We start from the raw sequence: 17,925 nt of genomic DNA, 5'->3' as shown, positions 1-17,925 counted from the left end.
CAGTATTATATGACTTAATATCTTACTATAATTAAATCACTTTATCAAGAATACTCATTTTGTGCTAATACAGTATCTGTGGAAGATAATGATTTGACTACCATCATCTGGGGGAATAACATCTTTCCCATGGTTAGAGTCCTCTAAATAACAGAGATCCCTTAGGGTTTTGCCACTAAAAATACTTTGTCTTTGAAATGCAACATTCTGCCAGTAATGTCATTGCCTTTTGATGTTGTCAGTCACTGATAACCATAAAATTCTACAAACTGGGAAAATAAATTATTAGTTTTATTCCAACCCTGTTGTTTTATAGTTGAAGAAAATTAAATGCTTTGTAGTGAGATTACACAACTTGCCAATAGCCAATCCAAGACCAAGAACCATGGTGTCATGGTCCAGTGTTCTTTCTACTGTCCTGTCATTTCTGTAAGTGCTATGTGGACTTGCAGTACCTTTGATACAGCTGTGACTTTTAGTGCTATAAAGGTATACAGAGCTGAGTGTCAGAATTTTCTCACCTCCATGTTCCATGCTGGACTTGGTAACTCCAGCAAATCCCTTTCAGTTGCACAAGTTCTCTATATACAGAAGAATTCATGAATTTTCTTCAAATTTAAAAATATTTCTGCCTCTTTCCCGCCTTGAAGACTTCAGTTTTGATTCTGAGAAATTACTACAGAAGAAATGAATACACGTTTAAGTGCCATTGTTTTCATTATTTTTATCTAAACTATAGATCAAATACATGAGTAGATATGTGGTTAGATATATGTGTTCCATTATTGTCATTAAAGATAGGTTACTGCTGAATCATTGTAAAAGCTTGGTGAAATACTCTTAGAAGCACTTGTTCTTAAAAGGATAGTGTCAAAATGTAGATTCCTTAGCACTTAATGGGTCTTTTATGCGAGGTTATATTTAGCAATAATACATTCTAAACATTTTGTTAAAATGATTTAGAGATGTTTTGGATTCCTGGAAATAAACTCCACCTGGTTAATCTGATCTTGGGTCTATTTTATAGACTTGATTTCTCACCTTAAATATACCAATCTAAAGAACAGTCTGTTCAAATTTGATTAGGGAAAACCTAACCAATAGACTTATTTTAAAACAACCAAACAGTTTTTAGGTGAACACTATAGATAAAATAAAAACAAGGTGATGGGAACAACGTATTTGTTACACTATGCTTACTGTTTTTGTACATTTTTTAAAATTCCATAATAAAAATCATTGTCTTCCCACAGCAGCAAATCAAGTGTTTTAAATAATAATTTAAGAGATAACCCACAGTGCACTAATTAGGCTGCTGATAGTCACTACCATTTCTCAATTTAATGAGGAATAAGGCTGCATGTCTTCACTGCTCACCAGCCAAAAGTATTCTCCTCTTTTAAATATTCTCCTCTTTTAAATATCTTATCACTTTATTTATATCTCTTCTGCAGTCACTATCATGAAGTATTGTTATTTATGTATGTCTGTTTATATGTGTAATTACCTTTAATAGATAATAAAATTTTGAGGGCATAAATTATGTATCGGATAATGTTTTTCTCCCCACAGGCCTACATAATCTCTTGCATTTATAAAATACTCCATAATTACTTGTTGAACAGACAAGAGACTGACTTGGTTGGAAGTTATTCATATTAGTGTATTTAAAAAACTTTTAATAAAATTGAAGTGCTTGGTTTAAAAGAAATACATATTTTTTTTCACATACATTTGTTGTGGTCTTTATAGTAAGTAGTGAAATTGTGTATTTTTGCATTCAACTTGAAGGCCCTTGCTGAAGAAGCCAGTGAAGATGAACTTCCCTCTGACGTTGATCTGAACGACCCATACTTTGCTGAAGAAGTTAAAAAAATAGGTAAACCAGCCTATATTTTTAGTTTTTGGTTGGAATGTAAATAAAAAGATGACTTGTGTGGAAATAATATAATCATTATTTTTAAGATTAGTAGAATTTGTGTAGCTTCATTAATGATTTATAAACAGTTCTATCCTTTGGGCTCCAAATATTGATTGGCCTAGGAAGGGTCTACATACATGCCTCCTATACATAAATAAGGAATAATTTCATCCTAGGAGAATTTTGGTAACTTGGTTAATTTAGCAGTTTTTTAGGGTTTCCTTTCTGGGAAATAGCTTTATAGCTGGTCAGGTTGACTTTATAAAAGGATGAGAGAAAATAGAAAAAGTCATCTTTTGTGCTTTTGCTGTTTTTTTTTTTTTTTTTTTTTTTTTTTTAACTCACATTTTCTCTCTGTCTCTGTCTCTCTCTGTAAAGGCTATGAAGAATTAAAAGTATAAGTTGAATTTGTTTATATCTTTAGTATAACACTTAGTATAATTTTTTTAATTTTTAGAAAATTTCTACTCAAATATACAAAAGCACCTATGTTTCATTTTATCCCATTTGGATTTATCTTGCCTAATTAAAGCCAAAAGTGAGCTTTTAGCTCCACTTTTTCTTTGAATGTTTAAATTGTCTGGTAACTCATTTTCTGTATCCAAGGAGCTTTGTTTTGATTGCATGTACACCACTCATTCTTTTCTGAATGCTTTCATTCTTACCTTTTCGGCATGTAAATGCATTTGGTAAGGTTCAGGCTATATTTGAACAAGTCAGTTCAGAGGCCGCTGAAAGTACTTTCCATTTGCTCTTGTGCATTTTGCCTTCCCCTGATCTTTATTCCACACACATGAACCCCAAAAGACTTGCTCCTGGAGCAAGTCCAAGCTGGCATTGTAAAGAGAAGGATTTTATGAAGTTTTCCTGCTGCTTGTCCCTCCTGACTAGAGGGGCAATAGTTCTCAACAGGAAAGTCAAAATTACTCAAAATTATTTCCTGGTTGTTATAGCCTTTTAGCTCTGACATTTTATTGATGAAAAGGAGATCAAGATGAATATAGTCTATTATAGGATGTGAGATTCTTGGGAATTGGAAAGAGAAATGGAAATTTCACATATTCTGCTTTTTATCATACCTGAAAGGTCATTTCTAGAAGAAGATGGATTTTAGCTTTATCCTCTGGCTAAAATCAAGTTTAAAATGGAGAAATGTGAAGCATTATAGTTTCCTTGTTCTCTATCCAAAATGCTTCATTTGGCATGTGAAATCAGGTTAGACAGCAGAAGTCAGGGTAGCATTCAAAGACTAAGTTAAATGGTTTGATGGCTTGAGGTAACCAGTTTCTTAGAATCAGCATGTTTAAGTTGTAAACAAACTTCTCTGAAGTTAGTATCAAAAGTTTTAAGGGAAAAGTAGTAATAATACAAACAAGATTCCATCTCTTAATGATCTGGTTTTAGGAAGGACATGCTAATCAGATAAATCAGAATATGAGTGTGATAAACATTTTAAAGGAAAGGAATAGGGTAATGTAGAAGGTATAGCTATGAAATGGGAAAGGGGATCACTATTCATAGAGAAGGCTGAAGCCTGGAAAGATTCTAAGCTGATAATATTTGACCTGAGATCTGTAAAATGAGGAGTCAGGCATAAAGAGTTGGGGTGAAGAACACTGCATATGAGAGGGAGATTAGCAGAGAAACCGAGGTGACAAAGAACACATTGTGTAGTGTTGTAGGGATTGAAAGACAACAGTGTGATTGAAGCATAGTCAGAGAGGAACTTCAGTGAACGGTATGGTTACAACACAGGAGCTGGACCTGCAGGGCTTTGTTGTCATGACAACAAACTTGGATTTTGTTGACAATGGAAAGCTAGTGAGCAGTCTTTAAGCAAGGATGTGACAAGATCTAGTTAGTGTGTGTGTGTGTGTGTGTGTGTGTTATATTTTTTTTATTCTGGTTCCTACGAAGAAATAGGGAAACCAGACTTTTGCATGAATCTAGATAAAAGGTGTTGATGATTCAGACAGCATCCTATTAATGGAATTGGTCAGAGGAAACCAAATGGGATTCTGGATGTATTTTGGAGGTAGATTTACTAATGTATTTGGATACAGAAGAAATTCAGCATAACTCTTGGGTTTGAGTCTTTGGCAGAATGCCTTTCTGTTTACTGAGTTAATAAAGAATATGGAAGCAATAGATTTGGGTAGGAAGTAAGGTAAATGGGCCCATTTTGGGCATAGTTATTTTGAGATATCAATTAGATATCCAGATAGAGGTGTCAATTGGATATTTACACCATAAGTCTCAGAAATCAGTAGAGAGGTCACAGAACAAATGCATACTTACAAGTCAGGAGCATATAAAATTGAAATGTATAGTACTTCAAACGATGGTGTCGCTCCCCCTCTTCGCGGAGGAACGACGCAGGACCCTGCGTTGTTCTTTTGTCTGCTCGGCCCTCCCCGGGTTTGCTGCTGGTTCTTCCCGTGTTGGCTACCGACCCTTCCACCTCCGTGGAAGGGCGGTTCCCCCTAGCCACTTTCCCCACTTCCGCGGGGGAGCGGCACACCGCCGGCCGGCTCTCTCGGGGGCTGCACAGGTGTTCCTTCAGGTAGATGTTCCCCTTAGATGTTCCTGGTGCATGTTGTCTCTCTCCTCCTTTATAGTCCTCTTCCGCCAATCCGTGCTCGGCTGCCCACACGCCGAGTACGCTGCTCTCCTCCAATCAGGAGCAGGATCAGCTCCTGGAGGTCATCACTCAAGTTGGCAAGAGGCAGCTGCGTAGAAGCTGTTTCCTCCTCTCCCAGCGCCATATTGTGGGAGAGCAGATGCATAGAATAAGTCTTAATTCCAGTAACTTAGTCTAGTCCGAGTTGCTCCCCACAGATGGGATTGAAAGGAGAAAGCATTGATAAGATGCAGGATTGAACCCTGAGGTCAGATGAAGCCTACAAAAGGTCATACCAGAGGAGGTGCTACCTGGAAGGTGAGGGGGAAACTTAAGAAACCAAGGAACAGCTACGAAAAAAGCATTAAGTGTCTTGTGGGCAGAAGGGGGAGAAAAGTGCTTAGAGAGATGTGATTGATTGTGTCAGTACCGTTAAGCATACAGAGAAATATCTTACACTTGGTGAGGTGGAGAGATCATTGGGTGCCCTTACTTCCGGTTATATTAGATTACAGTATGAGTGAGAAGTGAAGAGGTAAAGACTGAGAATTTTTCAGAAGTGTCACTCTGAAGCAAAAAAAAAAAAAAAAAATGGAGCAATAACTGAATGTGGATAAAGAGAAGATTTTCTCTTGTTTAAAAAACTTAGTTTTTTTTTTCTTAATATTTAATTACTTGTTAGGCAGAGTTACAGAGAGAGATCTTGGATCTTCTTGTTTGCTCCCCAAATGACTGCCAACAGCCTGGGCTGGGCCAGGAGCCTAGAACTCCATCAGGGTCTCCTACATGGGTGCAGGAGCCCACACACTTGGGCCATTGTCTGCTGCTTTCCCAGGAGCATTATCAGGGAGCTGGGACAGATGTGGAACAGTCAGAACTCAAACTGGAGCCCATATGGGATGTTGGCACTGTAGGTGGCAGCTTAACCCACTGCACCACAACTTTATTTATATTTTTGGGATAATGTACTTTTAATTTATGTTATAGTCAAAGGCTAAATAGCTCAACATACGCTGGTGCCGTGGCTCACTAGGCTAATCCTCTGCCTGCAGCGCTGGCACCCTGGGTTCTAGTCCCTGTTGGGGCGCCGGATTCTGTCCCGGTTGCCCCTCTTCCAGGCCAGCCCTCTGCTGTGGCCAGGGAGTGCAGTGGAGGATGGCCCAAGTGCTTGGGCCCTGCACCCCATGGGAGACCAGGAGAAGCACCTGGCTCCTGGCTTCGGATCAGTGCGGTGCACCAGCTGCGGCGGCCATTGGAGGGTGAACCAACGGCAAAGGAAGACCTTTCTCTCTGTCTCTCTCTCTCACTGTCCACTCTGCCTGTCAAACACACACACACACACACACACACACACATTTAGGACAGTGATTGCACAAATAGGATGGTAGTCCATTTGACTGTGTCACCTATTAATGTCATAGCCCCCTGATTTTGTGTAAGTACCTTCCATGATGTCCACACAATGATGAATGTGTTCATGATCTAGGAAAATAGTTCATTTATTGTCATTTTATTTGAAAGGCAGAAAAAAGATTTTTCTTCTGATTCACTCCCCGTATGCCCACAAGCCCTAGTGATGTGCCAGGTCAAAGTCAGGAGCCCAAAACTCAATCCCAGCTTTCCATCTGGTAAGAGGAACTCAAGGACTTGGACCCATTATCTGATGCTTCCAAGGGTGTGTATTAGCAGGAAGCAAAGCCAGGACTCAAACCAGACTCTCCAATATAGGATTGTGCCACCAGTTTAGAGAATAGATGCAAATGGGTTTATAAGTTTAGGGAAATGGATTCTAATAAGGAGGTTAAAAAAAGAGAGAGACTGAGTTTTATTTATTTGAGACAGAGAGAGCTCCCATCCATTGGTTCACTCCCCAAATGCTCACAATGATGGTAGCTTAGCCCAGGCTGAAGCTGGGAGTTGGGCACTCTATGTATTTATTCATAAAGATTTATTTATTTATTTTAAAGTGAAAGTTACACAGAGAAAAGGAGAGGCAGAGAGAGAAAGAGGGGGAGAGAGGAAGAGGTCTTCCATCTATCGGTTCACTCCCCAATTGGCCACAATGGCCGGAGCTGCGCCAATCTGAAACCAGGACCTTCTTCCAGGTCTCCCATGCGGGTGCAGGGGCCCAAGGACTTGGGCCATCTTCTACTGCTTTCCCAGGCCACAGCAGAGAGCTGGATTGGAAGTGGAGCAGCCGGGTCTTGAACCGGCGCCCATATAGGATGTCAGCACTGCAGGAGGCAGCCTTACCCAATATGCCACAGCGCTAGCCCTGGGAACTCAATTTAGGTTTCACACATGGTGGCAAGAACCCATTCACTTGAGCCATCATTGTTGCCTCCCACAGTCTGCATTAGCAGGAAACTGAATTCAGGAGTTGGAACAAATACCTAATCCAGTATTGAATTTTCAAATACCAAATCTAGTATCGGTATTTCAGTAGGAGATATAGGCAGGTTACTCAATAAGGTAACATAGATATGAAGTAATTCAGATGACTTTTTGAGTGTGTTACTTTATCACCACAATATCACCTTCATTATTGTCAAGAAAACCTTTTGCCATAGGCAGACCTGTAGAGCTAAACTTATACACTTTTTTTAAAAGATTTATTTTTTTATTTGCAAGGTAGAGTTACAGAGAGAGAGAGAGAGATTTTCTATCTGCTGATTCACTCCCCAAGTGGCCACAACATTCAGAGCTGGGCTAGACCAAAATCAGGAGCTTCTTCCAGGTTCCCCATGTGGGTACAGGGACCCAAGCACAGGCCATTCTCCGCTGCTTTTCCAGGCACATTAGCAGGGAGCTGGATGGGAAGTGGAGTGGCCCGGTCTCAAACGAGTGCTCAGATGGTCTGCTGTCACTGCAAGTGGCTTCTATCCAGTGCCAGCCCCAAACTTAGACACTTTTCAAAATAATGGAGGAATTGTGTTCATGGATTGTTGCCAAACCTGCTGGGTTTAACTTGGGTTAGAAGGCATTATTAATGCTAGAGATCTTTTGTAATTTTTCTTTATTTTTTCCTCTAAACTTGCAAACTTGGTATCAAATCAAAATTTTGAAAATATACTTCTAAGAGGATTTAAAAGTTATTTTTTCTTTGAAACAGACATTTAGCCTAAATGTTAAGATGCCCTCATCCAACATTGAAGGTTTAATCCTGGCTCCAGCTCCTGACTACAGCTTGCTATCAGTATAAACTTGGAAGGTAGCAGTGGTGGTTCAAGTAACTGGGGTCCTCTTGTGTGAGACCTGGCTTGTGTTCTGGGCTTCTGGCTCCAGCCCTAGCGATTATGACATTTAGGAATGCACCAGCAGACGGAAATGCACTGTTGAATGCAGTCTTTCTCCTTGCCTCTCAAATTAGAAAATTTTCAAATTATTTTTTCTATTAGAGTTGAAATATCAGAAAATACTTGCTTTTTGTTCTCTAATTACATAAACTTTTTTTTTTTTTTTTTTGACAGGCAGAGTGGATAGTGAGAGAGAGACAGAGAGAAAGGTCTTCCTTTCTTAGCTTCCTCCAGTGGCCGCCACGGCTGGCACGCTGTGGCCAGCGCACTGCGCTGATCCGAAGGCAGGAGCCAGGTGCTTCTCCTGGTCTCCCATGGGGTGCAGGGCCCTAGCACTTGGGCCATCCTCCACTGCCTTCCCGGGCCACAGCAGAGAGCTGGCCTGGAAGAGGGGCAACCGGGACAGAATCCGGCGCCCCGACCGGGACTAGAACCCGGTGTGCCGGCACCACTAGGTGGAGGATTAGCCTATTGAGCCGCGGTGCCGGCCATTACATAAACTTTTTAAGAAGATTTTTTAAAGATATTTATTTATTTGAAATTCAGAGTCACAGAGAGAAAGGGCAAGACAGAAAGAGAGGTTTTCCATCTGCTGGTTCACTCCCCAACTGGCTGCAACAGCTGAGGCTGGGCCAGGCTGAAGACAGAAGCCAGGAACTTCTTGGTCTCCCGTGTAGATTCAGGGAACCCAAGCACTTGAGCCATCTCCACTGCTTTCTTGGTCCATTAGCAGGGCTGGATCAGAAGCAGAGCAGCTGGAACACGAACCAGCCCCAATATGGGATGCCAGTGTCATAGCCTTACCCTCTATGCCGCACAAGCCCTGAAGATTTTGCTTTTGAAGGAGTAGAACTGAAATAAACCACATCACTATTATAATGTTTCATTTGTCTTGATGCCTGAAGATAGTTAATAGACCACCATGAAAATCTAATAATACAGTACAGGTATTTGGTTCATTCAGCAAGTAGTATGTTGTATGCTTGCAATATACTTCTAAGTTGTTGTTTCAGTTTACAAATGCTTTTATCTACATTCTGTTCTCTAATCCACACTTCAACCCGGTTTATAGATGAGTAAACTGAAGCTCAGGAAGCATAGATGAATAGCTTCAAGGGCCAAATGATAACTGATAAAAACTGAATCCTAATAGGCTTCCCTTTACTTTTTGTAATTCTTCAAGTATGTTATAAAGACCAGAGCCAGCACTACTACCCACATGAGCTGGGCATTCCTCATTATGAGCAGGTGATCTTGAATGCAAGAACTAAAGCCACTCACCAAAGGGCTTATAGTCAGTACTGAGACCACATCTTCCCTCCATTGAGCTCTCAACTTCTGTCTCACCACACCCCCAGAGGAAGTTTTTTTTTTTTTAAATGATTACAGTTATCAACATTACAAATAATGAAAAGTTTCCTTTATAGATCATTTTTTGTGGGTTTTGTTTTGTTTTGTTGATATATTCCATTACTTGTTTTGCTTAAAGTAGTGGTAGCTTTAGTAAGGATTGTTTAGATTTACTTATTCAACTAAAACAGTCTTAACATCTGATTTGCAGTCTCTGTTGGTATTTGACTTACTAAAATTAGTCCATATATATACAATCCTGGTTTTTTTATTTGCCAGAAGATTCACTGAAAAATAAGGGTAACATTTTAGGAGAGGAATTTTCATTTCCCTAATTCTGCATCTAACTTAAATCTGAAAAGTTCCAGAGAAGAAAAAGCAGTTTAAGATGTGCCCTCTTACTATGATCTTGTTAACAGTAGAAAAAGAATCTCTACACATTATTTATTTTTTGACTAAACTGTTCTGCCTAGCACATAGTAAATTTTTGTGAGCAAAGAGATTTTCATCACAGTAAAATGGATATCATTTTTAGCCTTGACCATCTTGGAAGTTCTGTATTTCTTCTTCCTTACTGCAGTCTTCCTTTCAAGTTTATTTTTATGACTTTTCACCAGGTTGTTGTAAAATCCAGAGCAGTTCATCATGGGCTCTTTGAAATTATTTCCACAGCTGTATGTGAAAATCTTTATCTCTTGATACAGCCTGATTTTTTTCATTACCACACAATGATCATCTGCATATGTCACTTGTCCATTCATTGAAAAGGAGCTCATGACTTGAGAGCATAGGAGCAGAAAAGATGAGAGTTTAGACCCTGTCAAAGTGGAACCTTGATAACATGTACATAATATAAATGCATATACATAGAGAAAAAATCCTATGGGAAATACATCAGTTCCTGAAAAACATTTCAAATAGGACAATAAAGATTTTTACTTTTAGGGAGGTGGGTTGCACACATTAGATATTTCTTTCTAGAAGTATAAAGCAGATGCCTTCATAGCACTTAGCATGAACATGGCAGCACTCTTAATGCTGGCATATTGTCTTCCATAGGCATGTCTACCAGACATGAGTCTGCTTCAATACTGCTGGTGACTTAATACACAGAACAGTTTCTGAAACCTCTCTCAATTTTTTTTTAAAGATTATTTTATTTGCTTGAATGTCAGAATTACACAGAGAGAAGGAGAGGCAGAGAGAGAGAGAAGTCTTCCATCTGCTGGTTCACTCCCCAGCTGGCCACAACGGCCAGAGCTGCACTGATCCAAAGCCAGGAGCTTCCTCTGGGTCTCCCATGAGGATGCAGAGGCCTAAGGGCTTGGCCATCTTCTGCTGCTTTCCCAGGCCATAGCAGAGAGCTAGATCAGAAGTGGGGCAGCTGGGACTCGAACCAGTGCCCATATGGGATGCCGGCACTCCAGGTGGCGGCTTTACCCATTACACCACAGCGCCAGCCCCACCTCTCTCAACTATAGGCTTTGCTTTTCCAGTTTTCCCCCACTGCTTGCAGATATTCAGCCATCCTTGTGTGTTTATTATTCTTCGACTTTATTATTTCACAACAAAATGCATCTTAAATGGAATGGGCTGTTACAGGGAGAATGACATGTAGTAGTGTAGTGATTACCAGGAAAGAGCCAGAGCCACAGTGCTTGTGTTTGAATCATGGTTCTCTCATTTACTAAGCCTGAGACAAATTATTTTAGTAGCCTGATACCTACTGACTTTGAACCTCTCCCACTCTAACAACACAAAAAAGGAAGAAAAAATAGGAAATCAACACCATCATCAAGGAACCCAAGATATCTTAGGTATGTGCAGTCAGACTGCAACAACAGTAATAGTAAGCACTTACTGTGCCAGGCAGTAACTGCACTCTTCACACTTACTAATGCAGTAAGTTTTAACAATAATCTTATAAAGTAAGTACTACTGTTAAAAACCTCAGACACTGGTGTAAGTTACTACAACTAGAACATGGTAGGACTGGACTTAAACCAAGCACAGTATCAGGAGTTTATATATTCAAATCACTTGAGGTTTTTTTTTTTTTTTTTTTTTTTTTTTACAGTTTTTTCTAGTGTTCTTACAGTAAGAAAATATTTCTTCTATTTAAGATCAGGTAGCTGTTTCCTTGTATTTTCTTGCTTGTATTTTCAATCTGTTTCCTTATAGTTTCTTTGCTTTGTTGTAAATGTTTAACTCTTAAATCCATTTGTATTGTACCTTTCTGTATATTATGAGATAAAGCTAGAACTCCATTCCTTTTTCCAGAATGAAACAAATAATCCAGCACCAGTTTTGAATAATCCCTTCTTTTTCCAATGATATATACTATAGTGTATACTAAGCTATATTATTTTGTTGTCTTCAGTGTATAATAGAGCAATTGTTATTTTTGCTTTTAGGAATTTTGTTATACTGTATCAACAGTACATTAAATCTCTTACTAATTTTTTAAAAATATCCTTGAATTGATTTTATTTATAATTTCATTAAATGTATATATTGCCTTAATCAAGCGTGAATATTGAATTTTATTAAATGCTTATTCTGTATCTTGGAATGATCTGTGTTTTTTCTTTGTTAGTTGATAATGTAAATTACATATTACTTTCAGAGAAAATGCCTTTATAATATTCACCATCAGCAGAAGCATTGTATTTATTCTGTTCATAACTGTAGCCTTCCTTAAGTCATGTTTTTTCTTTCTTTAGTTATGACATATTTATTGCTAAGATTATTTCTAAATGTCTTTTGTCCTTTTTCAACTTAATATTTATTTTTTGAGATAGCATATTTTTAACTTGCATTATATATAATTTGCGTTTAGTCAGAAGCGTAATGGCTCCACCAAATGAAGAGTTCAACAAATAAAAAGTAAAAAGACCACAGTACAGCAAGAAAATAGGCAAGGGCCATAAACTATAATCAAATGAAAAGATGTTCAACTTCACTCATATAAAGTAAATTTTAAATTAGTCACAAAATCATTAAAACTATAATATATATTATATTGTATATAATATATTATAAATGTAATATTTATATATAATGTATAAAACTAGCAACACATGGTTCTTATCAATTTGACAAAGATTTTAAACAAAGATTGAATGTCTTTGACCTTTGTTCATAGAGTAAGCAGATTGCTGCTGATAGCCCTATAATTTTTAATCCTCTTACATTGTTTTGTTGGGCTAGGTATGAAGAAAAAATCAATGAAGTCTTCAAAAGATGACGCATCTCCAGAGGAAGAAACTGAACTGGAGAAACGAAAGGTAAAATGAAATGATTACTGTGTGCTGAGTGGATAATTGATATGTAGAATTTAAATTCATACACATGAGTTTCTACGATTCCAAATTTTAAAAATAAATGATTTTAACAATTTAATTTATTAATAAATTATGAGGTACATAATTAATATTTTGCTTTTTTACAGAACATCGTTTCTTCCAGTTATTACAGTGTTAAAATTGGTCTCAGCCTGTGCAACTTTATGATTAAGAGGAAAGTGACTCATTATTATGAGATGCTCGGTTATTACTAGAGTTGAGATAGAAAAACTATTATTTAGACCTAAAAATAATATCAGATGCCTTAATTCAAGCTGTTCTCTATAATACATACTTCTCTATTATGTCTTGTTGCATGCTGATTTCTTTTTATTATTGTGAACAACATAAATTCCATGACCACAATTAAGTCTTTCTTGGAAATGCCGTGATCCTTATGCCTTAGTGATTGCAGAGGTTCACAGTTATTTTTATTGAGATAAGAAATTGAAGTCAGCAATGCCCCCTAAGGGGCAGGTATTGTGGCACAGCAAGTTTAGTGCCGTTTAGATCACCCACATCCCATACTGGAGCATCCATTCGAGTTTGACAACTCTACTTCCAATTAAACTTACTGCTGATGCTCCTGGGAAGGCAGTGGAGGATGGCCTGAGTGCTTGGGCCCTTGCCACTCACATGGAAGACGTGGATGGAGTTCTGGGTTCCTGTCTTTTGCCTGGCCCAGCCTTGGCTGTTGCAGACATATGGGAAGTAAACTAGCTGATAGAGGCTTTCTCCCTCTCTCCCTTCCTGTCTCTCTTTCTGTTATGCCTTACCTTTCAAGTAGCTGAAATAAATAAATAAATAAGTAAGTACAATCACTGCCCTGTTGCTGTTGTTTATATCACTGTCTGGGTGTGAACCTGAGTGAACACTCAGTCTCTGCATCTTTGTGGACCGTTCTATTCTCCTTTCATTGTATATATGGTAATACTCATAAAGTTGCTCACAAGCAACCAAAAAAATTCCTTTGTAGAAATAACTCTAAGAAAGCCAGTGCCACTGCAAGTGCCAGTGACATATTGAAAGGAAATTAAAGTAGTCTTGAATGGTAATATTAGAAGATTCACAAAGGTCTAGGAACTTATTCTATATTTTCTATGGATATGTGGTTATTTTCTTAGTTCTAGAGGGTTCCCGTTTAATCCCCTGGTTAGTTGAAAATACCTATCCAGGGGAAACATACTACATTTCAGAGTAAATATTAAAATACCACCTTCATAGAAATGTTTTGATATTGGGTCACTGTGGCTCATTAGTTTAAACTGCTGATACTCAGCCAGCATCCCTTATCAGAGCACCAGTTTGAGTTCTGGCTGCTCCACTTCTGATCCAACTCCCTACTAATGTGCCTGGGAAGGCAGTGGAAGATGAGTTGAGACCTGCGCCCTTGCCACTCACATGGGAGACCCTGATGGAGTTTCACATTCCTGACTTTGGCCTGGTTCAGACCTACCTGTCACAGCCATTGGGGAGTGAACCAGTTGATGGAAGATCTCTCTTTGTAACTGCCCTTCAAGTATTTATAAAAAAATCATTGAAATTGGGAAAGTTAAGATCAAAAAATGCAAAAGAAATCCTCCTTGTTAAAATGGTACACGTTCAGAAAGTATAATTTGCATCACAAAAAAGATAATAGTATCATTTGGTAGATTTACTGTCAGTGCTAAAAAACAGAAAGTGAAAGTAAGAAATTTTTTTTTGAGGAATTTGGGGAATCTTCTTCCTACAGCCTACTAACCAAGTTAGACTAGTTGAATTGTGGTCTCATTTTTAAATACGAACTTAAACTCCTCGCCTGATCTCAGTGATGTCACTTTTAAGGATTCTAAATTATTGCTATGAGTTTCAGCAATCTGCAGTCAGCTTACAGATGCCAGATATTACACTGGAGCTTTAGTCATGGAGTCTCCCTTCCTACAGAGATATCTGTGCCCCAGGCTCTTCTTTGGTGGAAAAACTCATTGTAGGGGCCAGTGCTGTGGCACAGAGGGCTGAGCCTCCTTTATAGCACCGGCATCCCATATGGGCACCAGTTCGTGTCCTGGCTCCTCCTCTTCCAATCCAGTTCTCTGCTATGGCTTGGGAAAGCGGTAGAAGATGGCCTAAGTGCTTGGCCCCTGCACCCATGTGGGAGACCCAGAGGAGGCTTCTGACTTCAGATTGGCTCAGCTCCAGCTGTTGTGGCCATTTGGGGAGTGAACCAGTGGATGAAAGACTTTCTCTGTCTCTGTCTGTCTGTAACTCTACTTCTCAAATAAACAAAGTCTTAAAAAAAAAATCATTGTACATTTGAGCTTTTTCTTCTTCTAAGGCTGAAATGGCTTTGCTCATGATGGATGAGGAAGAGGACAGCAAAAAACACTTCAATTATGACAAGATTGTGGAGCACCAGAATCTGAGCAAAAAGAAGAAAAAACAGCTTATGAAAAAGAAGGAATTACTGGAGGACGACTTTGAGGTAACCAGGGATACAAGTTGTTAGCCTCTTAAAGCTGGATTTGAATCTAAAGTTAGCTCTAGAGATAGAAACTGAGTATAATTAGTTGCCTTTGAAAACATCTTAGGAAGGGCTCATGGTAGAGCAAAAGCTACCATCTTTTAGTCCAGCGTCACCAGTTCCTCCCTAGAGTGGATCAAATCACTGGTTCTTTTCTTGAGCACCAGATAAAGATAGAACACAAAACATTTTGATAGCCATGTTTTACCAAAAATATGTCACTCTTGAAGTGGAAACCTCGTGTGATAGTGTGATGCTCACACTGGGAAAGGTGTGCCTAAGCAAACCCAAGACACATCTGGGCATGCTTTCACTGCGTGCAGCGGCCAGCACACTAGCCCAAGGTGGCTTTTTTGTTATATTTTTTGTTTCCCTCACTCCTTTTTCCTCTTTTTTGCTGAGTACATATTCCTAGTGGCTTCAAAAACCCAATGCATGAGTTTGAGCACTCTGCAGAAAAACTACAAACAGCTATTAGGAACTGCTAATGACTTCCAACCTTTAAGACAGAACAGACCCAGAAGAAGATATGTGAAATTATTGAAAGAATGGAGAATATGATATCAAAGAGTGAGTTGTAATCAAATCTCCTGTTACAAGATATGCCTTAACATGTTAATGATCATGCCTAAAAAATTTTTCCATGAGTTTTTTTCTTCTGGGTATCATGTCTGCTGGTCTCGCTATAACTAGGTAGCAGCTACTTTCCCTTTCTTCCTGTTCACGCCTTTTCTCGGAAACACTCAAAAACCTGACTGGAGTGAAGTATACACTTTCAAATGTGAAACCACAATGTTTTTCTAGAGAGATGGAAGATAAATTTGGGGCTTGTGTCTGACCAGACCTTGGCTTCAGAGGTGGATTCTTTCCTGTCATGGTCTTTAAATCTTTTAATCTATGAATTACTCTCAGTAGCTACTTGTTTTTGGCACCAAAGTTAAAATTTCTTAAAATGTGCTCCGAGTGCAGTGACTTTGTGAGAAACTCCAGCAGGATGTGCCTAATCGGCATATTTATGCTGATATGAAACCAAACATGGGAAGACACTGTCATGAGAATTACTTCTATATTGATTCATTTCAGGTGGTCATTATAGTTACAGGTCACAGCATGTATGAACCACGATATAGTTCCCTTTCAAGTAAATTGTCATTGTGTATTAAGAACAGTGTGCCCTACACATTATGGTCCATGGATAGGCCTTAAAACTGTTGAAGATGAAAAATGCAGAATGCTCAGATTTAAATTTTATATAATCAACAGCTCAGGTATTGCATATCTGACCCCTTTTCTGGCCTTTGGGTTTACTAATTTTACCTTTCTAATTTATTTATTTTGGATTTGCAGGTGAATGTTAGCGATGCACGGTTTCAGGCAATGTATACTTCCCACTTGTTCAATTTGGATCCCTCAGATCCTAATTTCAAGAAGACAAAAGCTATGGAAAAAATCCTTGAAGAGAAAGCCCGGCAAAGAGAACAAAAAGAACAAGAACTCAGCCAAGCATTAAAGAAGAAAGAAAGTGAGAAAGAAAAAGAATCACAAAAGAAGTCCATTGATCCTGCCTTGTCAATGCTGATTAAATCTGTAAAAAACAAAACAGAGCAGTTTCAAGCAAGAAAAAAACAAAGAGTCAAATAACTGGATATTATTCATTTTTGGATTGAGATTGTGTTGTTTTAAAGTGTACAGAAATAGTACAAGGAATATTGGGAACAAAGCTACCTTTGCAGAAAATGAATCCAGTCTTATTCTCACCATAGTAAGTTTTTGTCTTTGTACATAATTATTTTACCATGTTGTTAGGTGACACATTTGTACTTTATATTTTTATAGATTAATCATAATAAACCAAATTATCTGAATTAGTAAATTTATGAAATTTTTATTTTTTATGAAGTTCATTGCCTCCTAGTAGAAAGTTACTATGAATTAGTTTTGACAGTTTAGAATTCTATGTAAAAATAGAGCAGTATCTATTCTTAAGTCTGTGTAAAGATCAGGAACATTCTGAAAATCTCTATGTGTAATACAGTAATATCTGTGGAAACAGAAGGCAGATTTAGATTGCTATTAAAATTATTTATTTTTCTAACTGTAAAAGAAGCTATGTTGTTTGTCATGTTCAGTGTTGTTTGTTTATGTAATTTATGAATAAAACTGCAAAATTTTTAAAAATTTTGTGTAACACTGGTTTACTTTATACGCCTCAAATAAACTAAGAAAAACAATATGAATTGACTAATTCTGGAGGACAACACCATATAAAGGCAGTTCCAGGTTTGTGTTGCTCATAATTATATTTGAAATGTTCATGAGTTTTGCAGTGGCTTTTTCTATTTGTAGCAACAGAAAATTCTTCTGTCCTTGACATTTTTGGAATGCTTTGGAAAGGTGAATGTTCTTCTGTAGAGTTTAAGGAAATCTTAATTATTTTTAAAATTAAAATGAAGCACACCTTTTCAAGGCCTTAACACTTTTGGGTCTCATCTGGTCTAGATTCTTTAAACTGTTAACTAACCACTTGAACAGGAATATCTGATGATAGAGATAGAGATAGAGATAGATATAGATATAGATATAGATATAGATATAGATATAAATGAAAATAAGACCAGAATGATCACTTGGAGAAAATTATAAAATTCTTACAGGTGGGAGGAACCTGGTCAGGTTTGTGGTTAATAATAAACTTGGGGCCGTTGGTGTGGTGTAGCGGGTAAAGCTGCTGGCTGCAGTGCCGGCATCACATACAGACCCCAGTTCCCGACTGCTCCACTTCTGATCCAGCTCTCTGCTATGGCCTAGGAAAGCAGTGGAAGATGGCCCAAGTCTTTGGGCCCCTGCATCTGTGTGGGAGACCTGAAAGAAGCTCCTGGCTCCTGGTTTTGGAG

The 17,925-nt window shown here is 38.3% G+C and overlaps 1 protein-coding gene across 2 annotated transcripts in view; it reads left to right on the top strand.

Annotated features, from left to right (window-relative positions):
* ESF1 (ESF1 nucleolar pre-rRNA processing protein homolog) overlaps positions 1 to 17,209 on the top strand; it is a 71,615-nt gene extending 54,406 nt beyond the window's left edge. For both annotated transcript variants that reach the window (XM_051846204.2, XM_051846205.2), the window contains exons 11-14: positions 1,792 to 1,879; positions 12,398 to 12,474; positions 14,846 to 14,992; positions 16,379 to 17,209. In XM_051846204.2, the coding sequence (XP_051702164.2) occupies positions 1,792 to 1,879; positions 12,398 to 12,474; positions 14,846 to 14,992; positions 16,379 to 16,672 (606 nt within the window). In that variant the 3' untranslated portion in view covers positions 16,673 to 17,209. The remainder of the gene's footprint in view (positions 1 to 1,791; positions 1,880 to 12,397; positions 12,475 to 14,845; positions 14,993 to 16,378) is intronic.
* The last annotated feature ends 716 nt before the right edge of the window (positions 17,210 to 17,925 follow it).

This window comes from Oryctolagus cuniculus, chromosome 11, assembly GCF_964237555.1.
Source record: "Oryctolagus cuniculus chromosome 11, mOryCun1.1, whole genome shotgun sequence".
Lineage (NCBI taxonomy): Eukaryota > Metazoa > Chordata > Mammalia > Lagomorpha > Leporidae > Oryctolagus > Oryctolagus cuniculus.
This window is presented reverse-complemented; position numbering and strand designations above follow the sequence as displayed.